We start from the raw sequence: 18,147 nt of genomic DNA on the forward strand, positions 1-18,147 counted from the left end.
TTGTATGCCACTTCCTTGGCTTTAATACTATCCCTAATTTCCCTTCATAGCCACGGTTGAGCCACCTTCCCTTTTTTATTTTTACGCCTGACAGGGATGTACAATTGATGTAGTTCATCCATGCGGTCTCTAAATGTCTGCCATTGCCCATCCACAGTCAACCCCTTAAGTATCATTCGCCAATCTATCCTAGCCAATTCACGCCTCATACCTTCAAAGTTACCCTTCAAAGTTCTGGACCATGGTCTCTGAATTAACTGTTTCCTTCTCCATCCTAATGTAGAATTCCACCATACTATGGTCACTCTTCCCCAAGGGGCCTCGCACAACGAGATTGCTAATTAATCCTCTCTCATTACACAACACCCAGTCTAAGATGGCATCCCCCCTAGTTGGTTCCTCGACATATTGGTCTAGAAAACCATCCCTTATGCACTCCAGGGAATCCTCCTCCACCGTATTGTTTCCAGTTTGGTTAGCCCAATCTATATGCATATTAAAGTCACCCATGATAACTGCTGCACCTTTATTGCATGCACCCCTAATTTCCCATTTAATGCCCTCCCCAACATTACTACTACTGTTTGGTGGTCTGTACACAACTCCCACTAGCGTTTTCTGCCCTTTGGTATTCCGTAGCTCCACCCATACCGATTCCACATCATTCAAGCTAATGTCTTTCCTTACCATTGCATTAATTTCCTCTTTAACCAGCAATGCCACCCGCCTCCTTTTCCTTTCTGTCTATCTTTCCTAAATGTTGAATACCCTTGGATGTTGAATTCCCAGCCTTGGTCACCCTGGAGCCATGTCTCCGTGATGCCAACCACAATGTATCCATTAACTGCTATCTGCACAGTTAATTCGTCCACCTTATTCCGAATACTCCTCGCATTGAGGCATAGAGCCTTCAGGTTTGCCTTTTTAACGCACTTTGACCCTTTAGAATTTTGCTGTGGCCCTTTTTGTTTTTTGCCTTGGGTTTCTCTGCCCTCCCCTTTTACTTATCTCCTTTCTGTCTTTTGCTTCTGTCTCCATTTTGCTTCCCACTGTCTCCCTGCATTGGTTCCATCCCTCTGCCATATTAGTTTAACTCCTCCCCAACAGCATTAGCAAACACTCCCCCTCGGACATTGGTTCCGGTCCTGCCCAGGTGCAGACCGTCCGGTTTGTACTGGTCCCACCTCCCCCAGAACCGGTTCCAATGCCCCAGGAATTTGAATCCCTCCCTGCTGCACCACCGCTCAAGCCACATATTCATCTGAGCTATCCTGCGATTCCTACTCTGACTAGCACGTGGCACTGGTCGCAATCCCGGGACTACTACTTTTGAGGTCCTACTTTTTAATTTAGCTCCTAGCTCCTTAAATTCGTATCTTACGACCTCATCCCGTTTTTACCTATATCGTTGGTACCAATGTGCACCACAACAACTGGCTGTTCACCCTCCCTGCACCCGCTCCGAGACATCCTTGATCCTTGCACCAGGGAGGCAACATACCATCCTGGAGTCCCAGTTGCGGCCACAGAAACGCCTATCTATTCCCCTTACAATTGAATCCCCTCAGCACAAATCCTCCCTCAACCTTCTCCCCTCAGCTCAAGGCATTGAATCCTTGCTGCAGCGAAGCTCCACAGGTGCCAATCACCCTCTGCCATTTGCCTGAGTGGCCATTATTTATAGGTAAGTCTCAACAGTGAATAGCACAGGGGGCTTATCCGCTAAACCTGAAGCTATCGCCAACCGAAGTCCACATAGGGGTCTTCGCCCAGTGATCAGGAACCCCAATTTCACAATAAATACATCATAGGGAATCAATATCAATTGTAGCACTGCTGATGTCACTTTAGATGAGATCAGCTGTCTCCTCACAGACCAGAGGTTGAACAACTTTTATTTATATAGCACCTTTAACGTAGTAAAACGTTCCAAGGCGCTCGACAGCAGTGTTATAAGACAAAACAGATACATTTGACATCGAGCCACACAAGAAGAAATTACAGAAGAAAAGCTTGGTCAAAGAGGTAGGTTTTAAGGAGCTGCTTAAAGGGGGAAAGAGAGGTCGAGAGGCGGAGAGGTTTAGGGAGGGAGTTCCAGAGCTTGGGGCCCAGGCAACAGAAAGCACAGCCACCAATGGTGGAGCGATTATAATCAGGGATGTTCAAGAGGGCAGAATTTCAGGAGCGCAGACATCTCGTGGGGTTGAGAGGCTGAAAGGGATTACGGAGATAGGGAGGGGCGAGGCCATGGAGGGATTTGTAAGCAAGGATGAGAATTCTGAAATAAAGGCTTTGCTTAATGTCGGCCAGCAAGCATCGGGGTGATGGGTGATCGGGACTTGGTGCGAGTTAGGATACGGGCTGCCGAGTTTTGGGGTAGAATGTGGGAGGCCAGCCAGGAGTGCATTGGAGTAGTCAAGTCTAGAGGTAACAAAGGCATGAACCATGAACATTCCTGGTATGTATGGCTCAGCTCCTCAATGGTCAAACTTGCTGATCCATCACTGAAGCTTTAATCTAATCTTAACATAATACACAAAAAAATACCTGTAGAAAATGAATTGGGTAAAAATGCCCCTGAAACAACAATAGGGGTTACCTGCATTCTCTTGAAGGGCTTGTATCTCATGTTGCATATCTGATCCCAAGCTCCAACCCCTACAAAGAAGTAAAAGTGGTAGAAATGTTAAGCTGAAACAATGAGAGTTTTTTTTTGGTATTTGGTGCAGTTTGTGCAGTGCACAGGAACAAAGCAGAGCAATTGTATTATTGGAATGTTGTGATCAGATGTAAAGCACATAGAATCATAGAATGGTTACAGCATGAAAGGCGGCCATTTGGCCTGTCGAGCCCATGCTGACCAAGAGCACCCTCAGCAAGTCCCACTCCTCCACCCTTTCCCCGTAGCCCTGCAATTTTTTTTTCTTTCAGGTACTTATCCAACTTCCTTTTGAAAACCGTGATTGAATTTGCCACGACCCTTTCAGGCAGTGCATTCCAGATCATAGAAACATAGAAAATAGGTGCAGGAGCAGGCCATTCAGCCCTTCTAGCCTGCACCGCCATTCAATGAATTCATGGTTGAACATGAAACTTCAGTACCCCATTCCTGCTTTCTCGCCATAACCCTTGATCCCCCGAGTAGTAAGGACTTCATCTAACTCCCTTTTGAATATATTTAGTGAATTGGCCTCAACTACTTTCTGTGGTAGAGAATTCCACAGGTTCACCACTCTCTGGGTGAAGAAGTTTCTCCTCATCTCGGTCCTAAATGGCTTACCCCTTATCCTCAGACTGTGACCCCTGGTTCTGGACTTCCCCAACATTGGGAACATTCTTTCTGCATCTAACCTGTCTAAACCCGTCAGAATTTTAAACGTTTCTATGAGGTCCCCTCTCATTCTTCTGAACTCCAGTGAATACAAGCCCAGTTGATCCAGTCTTTCTTGATAGGTCAGTCCCGCCATCCCGGGAATCAGTCTGGTGAATCTTCGCTGCACTCCCTCAATAGCAAGAATGTCCTTCCTCAAGTTAGGAGACCAAAACTGTACACAATACTCCAGGTGTGGCCTCACCAAGGCCCTGTACAACTGTAGCAACACCTCCCTGCCCCTGTATTCAAATCCCCTCGCTATGAAGGCCAACATGCCATTTGCTTTCTTAACCGCCTGCTGTACCTGCATGCTAACCTTCAATGACTGATGTACCATGACACCCAGGTCTCGTTGCACCTTCCCTTTTCCTAATCTGTCACCATTCAGATAATAGTCTGTCTCTCTGTTTTTACCACCAAAGTGGATAACCTCACATTTATCCACATTATACTTCATCTGCCATGCATTTGCCCACTCACCTAACCTATCCAAGTCACTCTGCAGCCTAATAGCATCCCCCTCGCAGCTCACACTGCCACCCAACTTAGTGTCATCCGCAAATTTGGAGATACTGCATTTAATCCCCTCGTCTAAATCATTAATGTACAATGTAAACAGCTGGGGCCCCAGCACAGAACCTTGCGGCACCCCACTAGTCACTGCCTGCCATTCTGAAAAGTACCCGTTTACTCCTACTCTTTGCTTTGCTTTCTGTCTGACAACCAGTTCTCAATCCACGTCAGCACACTACCCCCAATCCCATGTGCTTTAACTTTGCACATTAATCTCTTGTGTGGGACCTTGTCGAAAGCCTTATGAAAGTCCAAATATACCACATCAACTGGTTCTCCTTTGTCCACTTTACTGCAAACATCCTCAAAAAATTCCAGATTTGTCAAGCTTGATTTCCCTTTCACAAATCCATGCTGACTAGGACCCATCATGTCACCATTTTCTAGATGCACTGCTATGACATCCTTAATAATTGATTCCATCATTTTACCCACTACTGAGGTCAGACTGACCGGTCTATAATTCCCTGTTTTCTCTCTCCCTCCTTTTTTAAAAAGTGGGGTTACATTGGCTACCCTCCACTCCATAGGAACTGATCCAGAGTCAATGGAATGTTGGAAAATGACTGTCAATGCATCCGCTATTTCCAAGGCCACCTCCTTAAGTACTCTGGGATGCAGTCCATCAGGCCCTGGGGATTTATCGGCCTTCAATCCCATCAATTTCCCCAACACAATTTCCCGACTAATAAAGATTTCCCTCAGTTCCCCCTCCTTACTAGACCCTCTGACCCCTTTTATATCCGGAAGGTTGTTTGTATCCTCCTTAGTGAATACCGAACCAAAGTACTTGTTCAATTGGTCTGCCATTTCTTTGTTCCCCGTTATGACTTCCCCTGATTCTGACTGCAGGGGACCTACGTTTGTCTTTACTAACCTTTTTCTCTTTACATACCTATAGAAACTTTTGCAATCCGCCTTAATGTTCCCTGCAAGCTTCTTCTCGTACTCCATTTTTCCTGCCCTAATCAAACCCTTTGTTCTCCTCTGCTGAGTTCTAAATTTCTCCCAGTCCCCAGGTTCGCTGCTATTTCTGCCAATTTGTATGCCACTTCCTTGGCTTTAATACTATCCCTGATTTCCCTAGATAGCCACGGTTGAGCCACCTTCCCTTTTTTATTTTTACGCCAGACAGGAATGTACAATTGTTGTAATTCATCCATGCGGTCTCTGAATGTCTGCCATTGCCCATCCACAGTCAACCCCCTAAGTATCATTCGCCAATCTATCCTAGCCAATTCACGCCTCATACCTTCAAAGTTACCCTTCTTTAAGTTCTGGACCATGGTCTCTGAATTTACTGTTTCATTCTCCATCCTAATGCAGAAATCCACCGTATTATGGTCACTCTTCCCCAAGGGGCCTCGCACAATGAGATTGCTAATTAATCCTCTCTAATTACACAACACCCAGTCTAAGATGGCCTCCCCCCTAGTTGGTTCCTCAACATATTGGTCTAGAAAACCAATCCTCACCACTCGCTGCATAAAAAAAGCTTTTCCTCATGACCCCCGACTCGCAGCTTTTCCTCATGTCCCACCACACGCAGGCACCAATCATCTTCCGCTAGATAGGCTGGGGGGAACCGCGCAGGCTGTGATTGGCTGGATCAATCCACGTAAAATCATAGAATGGTTACAGCACAGGAGGCCGCTCGGCCCGTCGAGCCTCTGCCGGCTCTCTGCGAGAGGACTTCAACTAGATTCACTACTCGTCCCTTTCCCCTTAGCCCTGTAAAAACATTTTTCCTTCAGGTACTTATCCAATTCCCTTTTGAAAGCCACGATTGAATCGGCCTCCACTTTTCAGACAATGAATTCCAGATCATAACCACTCGCTGCGTAAAAAAGATTTTCTTCATGTTGCCTTTGGTTCTTTTGCCAATCACTTTAAATCCGTATCCTCTGGTTCTCGACCCTTCCGCCAATGGGAACAATTTCTCTCTATTTACTCTGTCCAGACCCTTTTGAACACCTAACAAATCTCCTCTCTCCAAGGAGAACAACCCCAGCTTATCCAGTCTATCCATGTCCCTGGCATCATTCTCGGAAATCTTTTCTGCGTCCTTTCCAAGGCCTTCACATCCCTCCTAAAGTGCGGTGCCCAGAATTGGACACGCTATTCCAATTGAGGCCGAACCAGTGTTTTATCCAGGTTCATCATCATTTCCACGCTTTTGTACTCTACACGTCTATTCATGAAGCCCAGTATCCCATAAGCTTTATTAACTGCTTTCTCAACCTGTTCTGCTACCTTCAATGATTTGTACACATATATCACTAGGTCGCTCTGTTCATGCACCCCCTTTAGGATTGTACCTCTTAGTTTATATTTCCTCTCCTCATTCTTTCTACCAAAATCTATCAATTTTCACATTTCTGCATTAAACCTCGTCTGCCACATGTCCGCCCATTCCACCAGCCTGTATGACCTCTTGAAGTCTATCACTATCCCCCTCACTGTTCACTATACTTCCAAGTTTTGTATCATCAGCAAACTTTGAAATTGTGCCCTGTACACCCACATCCAAGTCATTAATATACATCACGAAAAGCAGTGGTCCTAGTACTGACCCCTGGGGAACACCACTGTATACCTTCCTCTGGACTGAAAAACAACCATTCACCACTACTCTGCGCTTCCTGTCACTGAGCCAATTTCGTATCCATGCTCTTACTGTCCCTTTTATTCCATGGGCTTCAACTTTGCTGGCAAGCCTATTATGTGGCACTTTGTGGAAAAACGTAGAGAGAAAGTAATTCTCTGGCACCCTTGCCGTTTACCTTGATCAGAGCAACTAAGAGCACATCTTTACAGTGAAGAAGCACCTTGACTTTTTACTGTTTACATGGAGGCATAGAGGCAGGTACAACCTCCAGCCACTCAGGCAAGCATCTTGAGACTAGCAAGCTAAGCCAACTGCATTCCACAACAGTATGGACTAGCCAGAGCACTCTGCTGCGCTACCTCCCCCCAAGTAAATAATTCCAGAACAACACACTGGGATAAGTGTATGAAGGGTTAACTGGAACATACGGTTTAAGGCAGCCGCAGTGCCTGGGGTGAGTGCGCTCACTCGGTTACTGTGCAATTCTGGCAGCTTTCCGTCTGTTTTCTTATTTCCAGCCTCCAGCAACAGGATTTTTTTCCCCAATAGATTCTGATCATAAGCTGCAGAGAAATAAAGACAGCAAGTGTAATTCATTTGCATGTTATTGTATATAACTATACAAGACTGTCACTGTATGAAGATTATTCAAAAATGTATTTGAAAGAAAACAGCAAACATGTTACATTTCACAACAGTTCATTTACAAGATACATTATTAACCAGACTCAGTTGTAACAAAATACTGCGGAATCCGAAACAAAAACATTAAAATGCTGGAAACACTCTACATCAGTGGAGAGAAAAAGAGTTAATGTTTCAGTTCTGAGACCCGAGTTCTGATGTAGGGTTTCAGTGAAACCGTAACTCTGTTTCGTAAAGAATCCCAGCTACTCAGATAGGCTCAAGGACCTTGATCTATTTACTTTAGAGCAGTATAGATTTAGAAGTGACCTGATAGAGGTCAATAAAGTAATTAAAGGGCTGAATAGCATGTCTATTGATAAATGATTCCAGTTTAAGAGAGTGGGGAGGACCAGGTGATCAGGAGTTTAAACCATGCAAGTGTAGGAATAGACTAAATGTTAGGCGCTTCTATTCCATTGAATTGTGAGCCTTTGGAATACATTACTGGTGCGATGGGTGCTGACTCTCTCAAATGCCTTCAAGGGAGAGGTGGACCAGTTTCTGACTGGGGCAGAGATCACGTCATAGAGAAGGCAAGAGTCTTTATAGATAACATTTGGTCCATGTGGTCTTCAGGACTGGTTTTGATCACCTGAAAAGGGTCGGAGAGGTATTTTCCAATGTACTTTTACCTCTTATTGCATTTTTTTCTTTGTTTTTTTGCTTCGCCCAGTGGATTATGCTTTGGGGGTGGGGTGTTGGGTTGGAGGGGGGTGGGTGTTAGGAGAGGGAAGAAGTCATGAGATGATCCAGCCATCATGGTGTGTGTCAGGCTTGATGAACAAGCTGGTCGCTTCCTGCCTGCAAGTTTCATATGCAACACAACTACATGAATTTGAATGGTTTGGACTCAGCCACTGTGGCTCAGTGGGTAGCACTCTCGCCTCCGAGTCAGAAGGTTGCAAGCACAAAAATCTAGGCCAACACTTCCAGTGCAGTGCTGAGGGAGTACTACTACTACAACCACAACTTGTATTTATATAGCACCTTCAACATAGTGAAACTTCCCAAGGCATTTCACAGGAGATTTAAGAGATAAAAATGTCAACACCGAGTCACACAAGGAGAAATTAGGGCAGATGATAGAGGTAGGATTTAAGGAGCATCTTGAAGGAGTAAAGAGAGGTAGAGGTGTTTAGGGACAGAATTCCAGAGCTTAGGGCCTAAGCAACAGAAGTAATGGCCACCAATGGTCGAGTGATTATCAGCGATGCTCAAGAGGGCAGAATTAGAGGAGTGCAGACATCTCAGGGGGTTATGGGACTGGAGGAGATTATAGAGATAGGGAGGGGCAAAGCCATTGAGGGATTTTAAAACAAGAATGAATTGGTACGAGTTAGAACATGGGCAACCGGGTTTTGGATCACCTCTAGTTTACATAGGATAGAAAGTGAGAGGCCAGCCAGGAGTGCGTTGGAATAGTCAAATCTAGAGGTAACAAAGGCATGGATGAGGGCTTCAACAGTGGATGAGCGGAGACAGGCAATATTACGCAGGTGGAAATAGGCGGTCTTAGTTATGCTGTGGATATGTAGTCGAAAGCTCATTTCAGGGTCAAATACGACACCAAGGTGTAGTTCAGCCTCAGACAGAAGTTGGGGAGAAGGCCTCGGTCTTCCTAATATTCAATTGTAGAAAATTTCTGCTCATCCAGAGCTGAATATCGGACAAGCAGTCTGACAATTTAGAGACCATGGAGGGGTCAAATGAAGCAGTAGTGAGGTAGAGCTGGGCATCATCAGAGTACATGTGGAAACTGATGCTGTGTTTTCTGATGATGTCGCCAAGGGGCAACAGGTAGATGAGAAATAGGAGAAAGCCCTTGGGGAACACCAGAGATAATGATGCAGGGGACAGGAGAAGCCATTGCAGCTGATTCTCTGGCTACGATTAGATAGATAAAAATGGAACCAGGCGAGTGCAGTCCCACCCAGCTGGACGGTGGTGGAGAGGCGTTGGAAAAGGATAGAGTGGTCAACCGTGTCAAAGGCTGCAGACAAGTCAAGAAGGACGAGGAGGGATAATTTTCCTTTACAAGTCACAAAGGATATCATTTGTGACTTTGATGAGTCATTTCGGTACTGTGGCAGGCACAGAAATGGGATTAGAGAGATTCAAACATAGAACTGCAGGAAAGATGGGTATGAATATGGGAGGCTGCAACACATTCTAGTACTTTGGAGAAGAAAGGGAGGTTGGCGATGGGGCAGTAGTTTGCAAGGACGAAAGGGTCGGTGGTTGTTTTTTTTGTGGAGTGGATTGCACCAGCAGAGGTCAGATGAGAGGTTAAACAGAGGCCCCGTCTGCTCTCTCTCTCTCTCTCAGGTGGATATGCAAGATCCCATGGAACTATTTTGAAGAGCAAGGGAATTTTCCCAGGTACAAAAGCAAGGAAGTTATGCTCAATCAACACCAAAAACAGATGATCTGGTGATTATCACGTTCCTGTTTATGGGAGTGAGCAAACTGGCTGCCGCGTTTCCCACATTACTACACTCCAAAAGTACTTCATTGGCTGTAAAGCGCTTTGGGACGTCCTGAGGTTGTCAAGGTCACGATAGAAATGCAAGTCTTTCTTTTTTTGTTATATAGGTCCTTGTCCTATGCTGGCTGCTCCACACGCTCCTCACAACCTGCCCTGCCCTGCCCTTGGGATCCGTGTTCCGAGTCCTACCGAGAGCGCAGGCCATGGCCGTGCCAACCATCCCACCGCCGGAGATCACCACGTCGTACAGCTCCGGAGGCCCGGACTCCCGCTCCTCCCGCTCGGAGGAGCACCACCGCAGGAGAAGGCGGTCGCTGCTCCCCGGCAGCCAAGCCGGTCCCCGGGCTCGGAGGCCGCAAACCACCCCCGCGGCCCTGCACAGACTCATTGCAGCGAGCTCGCCCGCCGAGCGGGATCCATGGGAACGGTCACCTTCTGCCGGCGGTGCGGGGCGGAAGTGCCTCCAACTGCCAGCTGTGAGGGGCGGATGTACCTACAGCTTCCGGCCGGCGGGGAAGCAGTCAGCCAATCATAATACGGTGTGTACCAATGGACTTCCGGTTATGCGCAGTAGCCCAGTCTAGCAATATTTATGGCAGGTGGTAGCAGATTTTGGTTGTGAATAAGTTTAATTGCAAGCTTTCACTGTATGTATGTATGTATGTATGTATGATCGATCTAGGTATAAATTCTGACATGTATACAGCAAATTTTAGGGATTATGGGGAAAGAGCAGGGGAATGTTACTAACTGGATTTTACTTCGAAAGAGCTGGCACAGGCACGATGGGCCTAATGGCCTCCTTTGTAAGATCCTATGATTCATATCAGTCTGAAACACCGCAAAGTGCCTTACGTGCAGTGAAGTTCTGTGTCGGCTGTGGCACCAGGCAAGTGCAGACCCAACCGGCTGGATGGTGAAGGAGAGGCGTTGGAGAAGGATAGAGTGGTCAACCGTGTCAAAGGCTGCAGACATGTCAAGAAGGACGAGGAGGGATTGTTTTCCTTTACAAGTCACAAAGGGTGTCATTTGTGACTTTGATGAGAGTCATTTCAGTACTGTGGCAGGCACAGAAATTGGATTGGAGGGATTCAAACATAGAACTGCAGAAAAGATGGGCACGAATATGGGAGGTTGTAACATATTCAAGGACTTGAGGGGAAAGGGAGGTTGGGAATTTGCAAGGACGAAGGGGTCGAGGGTGTGGCATTTTCCTCCCAAAACCAGCCATCCCACTGGTGATAGCCGTGGCTCGGTAGATAGCACTCTCACCTCTGAGTCAGAACCTTGTGGGTTTACTCTACAAGCCCCACTCTAGGGATGTGAGCACATAATCCTGGCTGACATTCCCAGTGCAGTACAGAGAGAGTGCTGCATTATCAGAGGTGTCCTCTTTCGGATGAGACGTCAAACAGACCCTGTCTGCCTTCTCAGATGGATGTAAAAGATCCCATGATGCTATTTTGAAGAAGAGCAGGGGAGTTTCCCCAGTGTCCTGACCAATATTTATCCCTCAACCAACATTACAAATAAATTATATAGTATCAACAGCACACTGGCCATTTGGCCCAACAGCTCCACACAAATTTCCTCCCACTCCTATTCATCTAAACCCCAATTCTCTGATCAATTAATATAATAGACAAAAGTAAAATATTACGGATGCTGGAAATCTGAAATAAAAATAGAAAATGCAGGTCAGGCAGCATCTGTGGAGAGAGAAACAGATTTAACATTTCAGGTCGATGACCTTTCATCAGCAATGGAAAAGTTAGAGATGCAATAGGTCATAAGCAAGTAAAGAAGCAGGGAAGGGAGGAAGGAACAAAAGGGATAGGGTGGAGGGCAGGAGAGATTAAATGACAAAAGGGATGATGGTACAAGGCAAATGGGAGTGGTAATGAGACAAATAAAGAACAAAAGATAGGACTAGAGAAGCTGGAAATGTGATAAACCAATCAGATAATTTATCTTATTGCTGTTTGTGGGAGCTTGCTGTGCGCAAATTGTCTGCTTTACAACATTGACCACACTTTAAAAGTACTTCATTGGCTGTGAAGTTCTTTGAGATGTCCTGTGGGCGTGAACTGCACTACATAAAATGCCAGATGTCCTGGCCAATATTTATCCCTCAATCAACATCACTAAAACAGATTATCTGATCATTATCATATTCCTGCTTGTGGGATCTTGCTGTGTGCAAACTGGCGGCCGCGTTTCCCACATTACAACAGTGACTACACTTCAAAAAATACTGCATTGGCTGTGAAGCAGCTTTGGGACCTTCTGAGATCGTGAACTGCGCTATGGAAATGCAGGTCTTCCCTTTTACTACGAAGCACCCTTGGTGTTGCAGTGAAACAATTACTGAATGGCAGTGGGCGGGAGGAACGTGCGCACCGAGAAGTGGAGCCACAGAACCCAAGGACTCTGAGTTGATAGGCATGAGAGCGGACCTGCGGAAGAGCGAGAGGAGGGGCCGCAGATAAAGGGAGGCCCGAGAGCCCAGAGCCTGGCGGGAGCGGAAGCGTCAGGGATTGAGGTAAAAAACCTATGGTGACATCAGCACAAGGGAAGGAGCTGATTGGTGAGTAGCTGGTAAGTGTTTCTAGTTAATAATCTATCAATTGGAGGCATGGCAGGGTACCTCAGTCCCGTGGAATGCGCATCCTGTGCTATGTGGGAACTCGAGGACGCTTCCTGTGCCCTGGACAACAACATGTGCAGGAAGTGTTGTCAGCTGGAGGAGCTCAAGCTCCAAATTTCAGATCTTGATCAGCATCTGCATCACTGCGGTGCATCCGTGAGTCTGAGAGCTACGTGGATAGCATGTTTCAGGAGGTGGTCACCTCGCAGCGTACGAGTGCAGACAGAGAGGAATGGGTGACCGTCAGACAGACAAGGATAACCAGGCAAGTAGTGCAGGAGTCTTCTGAGTGCAACTCACTCTCTAACCACTGGTGAGGGCGATGGTTCCTCTGGGGAGTACAGGGCCAGAGCCAAGTCCACAGCACCACAGGTGGCTCAGCTGTACATGGGGAGAGAAGGCAGATCGGGAAAGCAATAGTAACAGGAGATTCGATAGTTTGGGGAACAGACAGGTGTTTCTGCGGCTGCAGACGTGATTCCAGGATGGTAGGTTGCCTCACGGATGCCATGGTCAAGGATGTCACTGAGCGGCTGCAGAACATTCTGAGGGGGGAGGGTGAACTGCCAGAGGTTGCGGTCCATATCGGTATCAACAACATAGATAGAAAGAGAGATGAGGTCCTGCAAGCAGATTTTAGGAAGCACGAAGAGAGATTTAAAAGCAGGACCTCAAAGGCAGTAATCTCTGGATTACTCCCGGTGTCACGAGCTAGTGAGGATAGAAATAGAGCAGATGAATGCGTGGCTGGAGACATGGTGCAGAAGGGAGGGCTATAGATTCCTGGGACATTGGGACCGGTTCTGGGGGAGGTGGGACCTGTACAGGCCAGACGGGTTGCACCTTAACAGAGCCAGGACCAATATCTTCACGGGGGAGGTTTGCTAGTGCTGATGGGGAGGATTTCAACGGATTTGGCAGGCGGATGGGCATCAGAATGTAGCATTAGAAAGGAGAAACAAGGTGCACAAAGAATTGGGAGAGACAGATAGCACTAGAGTAAGAAATAGTATGGTGTTAGTTGGGCTCAGACTAAGAGAGACTACAAGAAGGTATAAGATAGGTTTACAATGCAGGTGTGTAAATGCACAAAGTGTGGTAAATAAAGTTGGTGAGCTGAAGGCGCAAATAGCCACATGGAAATATGATGTCGTGGCGGTAATAGACACCTGGTTCAAAAAAGGGCAAAATTGGGTACTAAACATTCCTGCGTATAAGGTGTCCAGGAAAGATAGGGAAAGAAAGAAAGGAGGTGGGGGTGACAGTATTGATTAAGGAGAATATTACAGAATTTCTGAAGTGTGTTCTGAAGAACTTTCTTCATCAGTACGATTCCTGCCCAACAAAGAAGGAGGCATTGCTGGATCTAGTTGTGAGGAAAGAGCTGGAGCAAGTGGAGCATGTGTCAGTAGGGGAACATTTAGGGAACAGTGATCATATTATAAGGTTTAAATTAGCTACGGAAAAGGACAAGGAGCAATCTAGAGAAAAATTACTTAATTGGAAGAAAGCCAATTTCAGTAGGTTGAGAATAGATCTGGCCCGGGTAAATTGGAAGCAAAGATTGGCAGGCAAAACTGTGATTGAACTATGGGCTGCCTTTAAAGAGGAGATAGTTCGGGTACAGTCGAGATACACACAAGGGGGAAAAGGTAGGGCAACCAAAGCCAGAGCTCCCTGGATGACGAAAGATATAGAGAGCAAGATGAAGAAGAAAAAGGGGGCTTATAACAGATGTCAGGTTGAGAACCAGGTTGAATATAGAATGTTCAGAGGGGAAGTTAGAAAGGGAATAAGAGGTAAAGAGAGATTATGAGACTAGATTGGCAGCTAACATAAAAGGGAATCCAAAAGTGTTCTATAGGCAAATAAATAGTAAACGGGTAGTAAGAGGAGGGTGGAGCCGATTAGGGACCAAAATGGAGACCTAGCCATTGGAGTGGAAATTGCGGTGGTACTGGCCATAATCTTCCAATCCTCCTTAGATATGGGGGTGGTCCCAGAGGATTGGAGAATTGCAAATATTACACCCATGTTCAAAAACAGGTATAAGGATAAACCCGGCAACTACAGGTCAGTCAGTTTAACCTCGGAAGTAGAGAAACCTTTAGAAACGATAATCCGGGCCAAAACTAACAGTCACTTGGACAAGTGTGGATTAATTAAGGAAAGCCAGCACGGATTTATTAAAGGCAAATTTGTTTAACTAACTTGATGAGGACACTGCGATTGATGTGGTGTACATAGACTTCCAAAAGGCATTTGATAAAGTGCCACATAATAGGCTTGCCAGAAAAGCCCATGGAATAAAAGGGACCGTGGCAGCATGGAGATGAAATTGACTAAGTGATAGGAAACAGAGAATAGTGGTGAATGGTTGTTTATCGGATTGGAGGAAGGCACACAGTGGTGTTCCTCAGGGGTCTGTTCTAGAACCACTGCTTTTCTTGATATATATTAATAACTTGGACTTGAGTATACAGGGCACAATTTCAAAATTTGCAGATGGCACAAAACTTTGAAACATAGAAACATAGAAAATAGGTGCAGGAGTAAGCCATTCGGCCCTTCGAGCCTGCACCGCCATTCAATAAGATCATGGCTAATCCTTCACCTCAGTACCCCTTTCCTGCTTTCTCTCCATACCCCTTGATCCCTTTAGCTGTAAGGGCCATGTTTAACTACCTCTTGAATATATCCAACGAACTGGCATCAACAACTCTCTGCGGTAGGGAATTCCACAGGTTAACAACTCTCTGAGTGAAGAAGTTTCTCCTCATCTCAGTGCTAAATGGCTTACCCCTTATCCTTAGACTGTGTCCCCTGGTTCTGGACTTCCCCAACATTGGAAACATTCTTCTTGCAATTAACATGTCCAGTACCGTCAGAATTTTATATGTTTCTATGAGATCCCCTCTCATCCTTCTAAACTCCAGTGAATACAGGCCCAGTCGATCCAGTCTCTCCGTATATGTCAGTCCAGCCATTCCAGGAATCAGTCTGGTGAACCTTCGCTGCACTCCCTCAATAGCAAGAACGTCCTTCCTCAGATTAGGAGACCAAAACTGAACACAATATTCCAGGTGAGGCCTCACCAAGGCGCTGTACAACTGCAGTAAAACCTCCCTGCTCCTATACTCAAATCCCCTAGCTTTGAAGACCAGCATACCATTTGCCTTCTTCACCGCCTACTGTACCTGCATGCCAACTTTCAATAACTGATGTACCATGACATCCAGATCTCGTTGCACCTCCCCTTTTCCTAATCTGCCGCCATTCAGATAATATTCTGCCTTCATGTTTTTGCTCCCAAAGTGGCTAACCTCACATTTATTCACATTATACTGCATTTGCGCACTCACCTAACCTGTCCATGTCACTCTGCAGCCTCTTGGCGTCCTCCTCACAGCTCACACCGCCACCTAGTTTAGTGTCATCTGCAAACTTGGAGATATTACACTCAATTCCTTCATCTAAATCATTAATGTATATTGTAAATAGCTGGGGCCACAGCACTGAGCCCTGCAGCACCCCACTAGTCACTGCCTGGCATTCTGAAAAGGACCTGTTTATCCCGACTCTCTGCTTCCTGTCTGCCAACCAGTTCTCTATCCACATCAGTACATTACCCCCAATACCATGTGCTTTAATTTTGCACACCAATCTCTTGTGTGGGACGTTGTCAAAAGCCTTTTGAAAGTCCAAATACACCACATCCACTGGTTCTCCCTTGTCCACTCTACTAGTTACATCCTCAAAAAATTCCAGAAGATTTGTCAAGCATGATTTCCCTTTCATAAATCCATGCTGACTTGGACCGATCCTGTCACTGCTTTCCAAATGCGCTGCTATTTCATCTTTAATAATTGATTCCAACATTTTCCCCACTACTGATGTCAGGCTAACAAGTCTATAATTACCTGTTTTCTCTCTCCCTCCTTTTTAAAAAAGTGGTGTTACATTAGCTGCCCTCCAGTCCATAGGTACTTATCCAGAGTCGATAGACTGTTGGAAAATGATCACCAATGCATCCACTATTTCTAGGGCCATTTCCTTAAGTACTCTGGGATGCAGACTATCAGGCCCCGGGGATTTATCGGCCTTCAATCCCATCAATTTCCCTAACACAATTTCCCGCCTAATAAGGATATCCTTCAGTTCCTCCTTCTCACTAGACCCTCGGTCCCCTAGTACTTCCGGAAGGTTATTTGTGTCTTCCTTCGTAAAGACAGAACCAAAGTATTTGTTCAACTGGTCTGCCATTTCTTTGTTCCCTATTATAAATTCACTTGAATCTGATTGCAAGGGACCTACGTTTGTCTTCACTAATCTTATTCTGTTCACATATCTATAGAAACTTTTGCAGTCAGTTTTTATGTTCCCGGCAAGCTTCCTCTCATACTCTATTTCCCCCCTCCTAATTAAACCCTTTGTCCTCCTCTACTGAATTCTAAATTTCTCCCAGTCCTCAGGTTTGCTGCTTTTTCTGGACAATTTATAAGCCTCTTCCTTGAATTTAACACTATCCTTAATTTCCCTTGTCAGCCACGGTTGAGCCACCTTCCCCGTTGTATTTTTACTCTAAACAGGAAGTATAATGAACACTGAGGAGGATAACGATAGACTTCAAGAGGACATAGACAGGCTGGTAGAATGGCCGGACTCATAGCAGATGGAATTTAACGCAGAAATGTACGAAGTGATACATTTTGGTAGGAAGAATGAGGAGAGGTAATATAAAGTAAAGGGTACAATTCCAAAGGGGCGCACAAACAGAGCGACCTGGGGGTTTATGTTCACAAATCATTGAAGGTGAGAGGGCAGGTTAAGAAAGTGGTTAAAAAGCATAGGGGATCTTGGGCTTCATAAATAGAGGATAGAGTACAAAAGCAAGGAAGTTATGATGAACATTTCTAAAACACTGGTTCGGCCTCAACTGGATTCTGGGCACCGCACTTTAGGAATGATGGGAAGGCCATAGAGAGGGTGCAGAAAAGATTTACAAGAATGATTCCAGGGATGAGGGAATTCAGTTTTGTGTATAGACTGGAGAAGCGGATGTTCTCCTTAGAGCAGAGAAGGTTGTGAGGAGATTTGATAGAGGTGTTCAATATCATGAGGGGTCTAGACAGAGTACACAGAGAGAAATTGTTCCCATTGGCAGAAGGGTCAAGAACCAGAGGACATAGATTTAAGGCGATTGGCAGAAGAACCAAAGTTGACACGAAGAAAATTTTTTATTACACAGAAAGTGGTGAGGAGGTTGAATACACTGCCTAAAAGGGTGGTGGAGGCAGATTCAATTGTAGCTTTCAAAAGGGAATTGGATAAGTACCTGAAGGAACAATGGCCCAGAAATTTCTCTGGGGGTCTTCCCGCGGGCAATTGCCTCCTCGGTGGATAATTTTTACGAATTTACCTGGTGGTCTAGGAGGCGCCCTAATTTCCGCTGGGGAGGCCTTTTCCTCCCGCGCTGCGAAGCGCACCCCCGTGCAGAGGGTCCTGACGTTCCCATTAATAGCACTGAGACTCGCGTATCCTACAGTGGGATGAGGGCAGAGTTGGCTAAAGTAGACTGGAAACACAGACTAAACGGTGGCACAATTGAGGAACAGTGGAGGACTTTTAAGGAGTTCTTTCATAGTGCTCAACAAAAATATATTCCAGTGAAAAGGAAGGGCGGTAGGAGAAGGGATAACCAGCCGTGGATAACCAAGGAAATAAAGGAGAGTATCAAATTAAAAACTAATGCATATAAGGTGGCCAAGGTTAGT

At 45.8% G+C, this 18,147-nt stretch overlaps 2 protein-coding genes across 2 annotated transcripts in view; one reads left to right on the forward strand and one right to left on the reverse strand.

Annotated features, from left to right (window-relative positions):
* Positions 1 to 10,190, reverse strand: part of coq6 (coenzyme Q6 monooxygenase) — a 29,855-nt gene extending 19,665 nt beyond the window's left edge. The window contains exons 1-3 of the mRNA XM_070879601.1: positions 9,916 to 10,190; positions 6,983 to 7,117; positions 2,600 to 2,658 (exon numbers count right to left, since the gene is read on the reverse strand). Of these exons, the coding sequence (XP_070735702.1) occupies positions 2,600 to 2,658; positions 6,983 to 7,117; positions 9,916 to 10,114 (393 nt within the window). The 5' untranslated portion in view covers positions 10,115 to 10,190. The remainder of the gene's footprint in view (positions 1 to 2,599; positions 2,659 to 6,982; positions 7,118 to 9,915) is intronic.
* The window catches only part of fam161b (FAM161 centrosomal protein B), a 65,363-nt gene continuing 56,812 nt past the window's right edge, over positions 9,597 to 18,147 (forward strand). Inside the window, exon 1 of the mRNA XM_070879600.1 lies at positions 9,597 to 9,620. The gene's annotated coding sequence lies outside the window, so the exon portion shown is untranslated. The remainder of the gene's footprint in view (positions 9,621 to 18,147) is intronic.

Source organism: Pristiophorus japonicus, chromosome 4 (assembly GCF_044704955.1).
Source record: "Pristiophorus japonicus isolate sPriJap1 chromosome 4, sPriJap1.hap1, whole genome shotgun sequence".
NCBI lineage: Eukaryota > Metazoa > Chordata > Chondrichthyes > Pristiophoridae > Pristiophorus > Pristiophorus japonicus.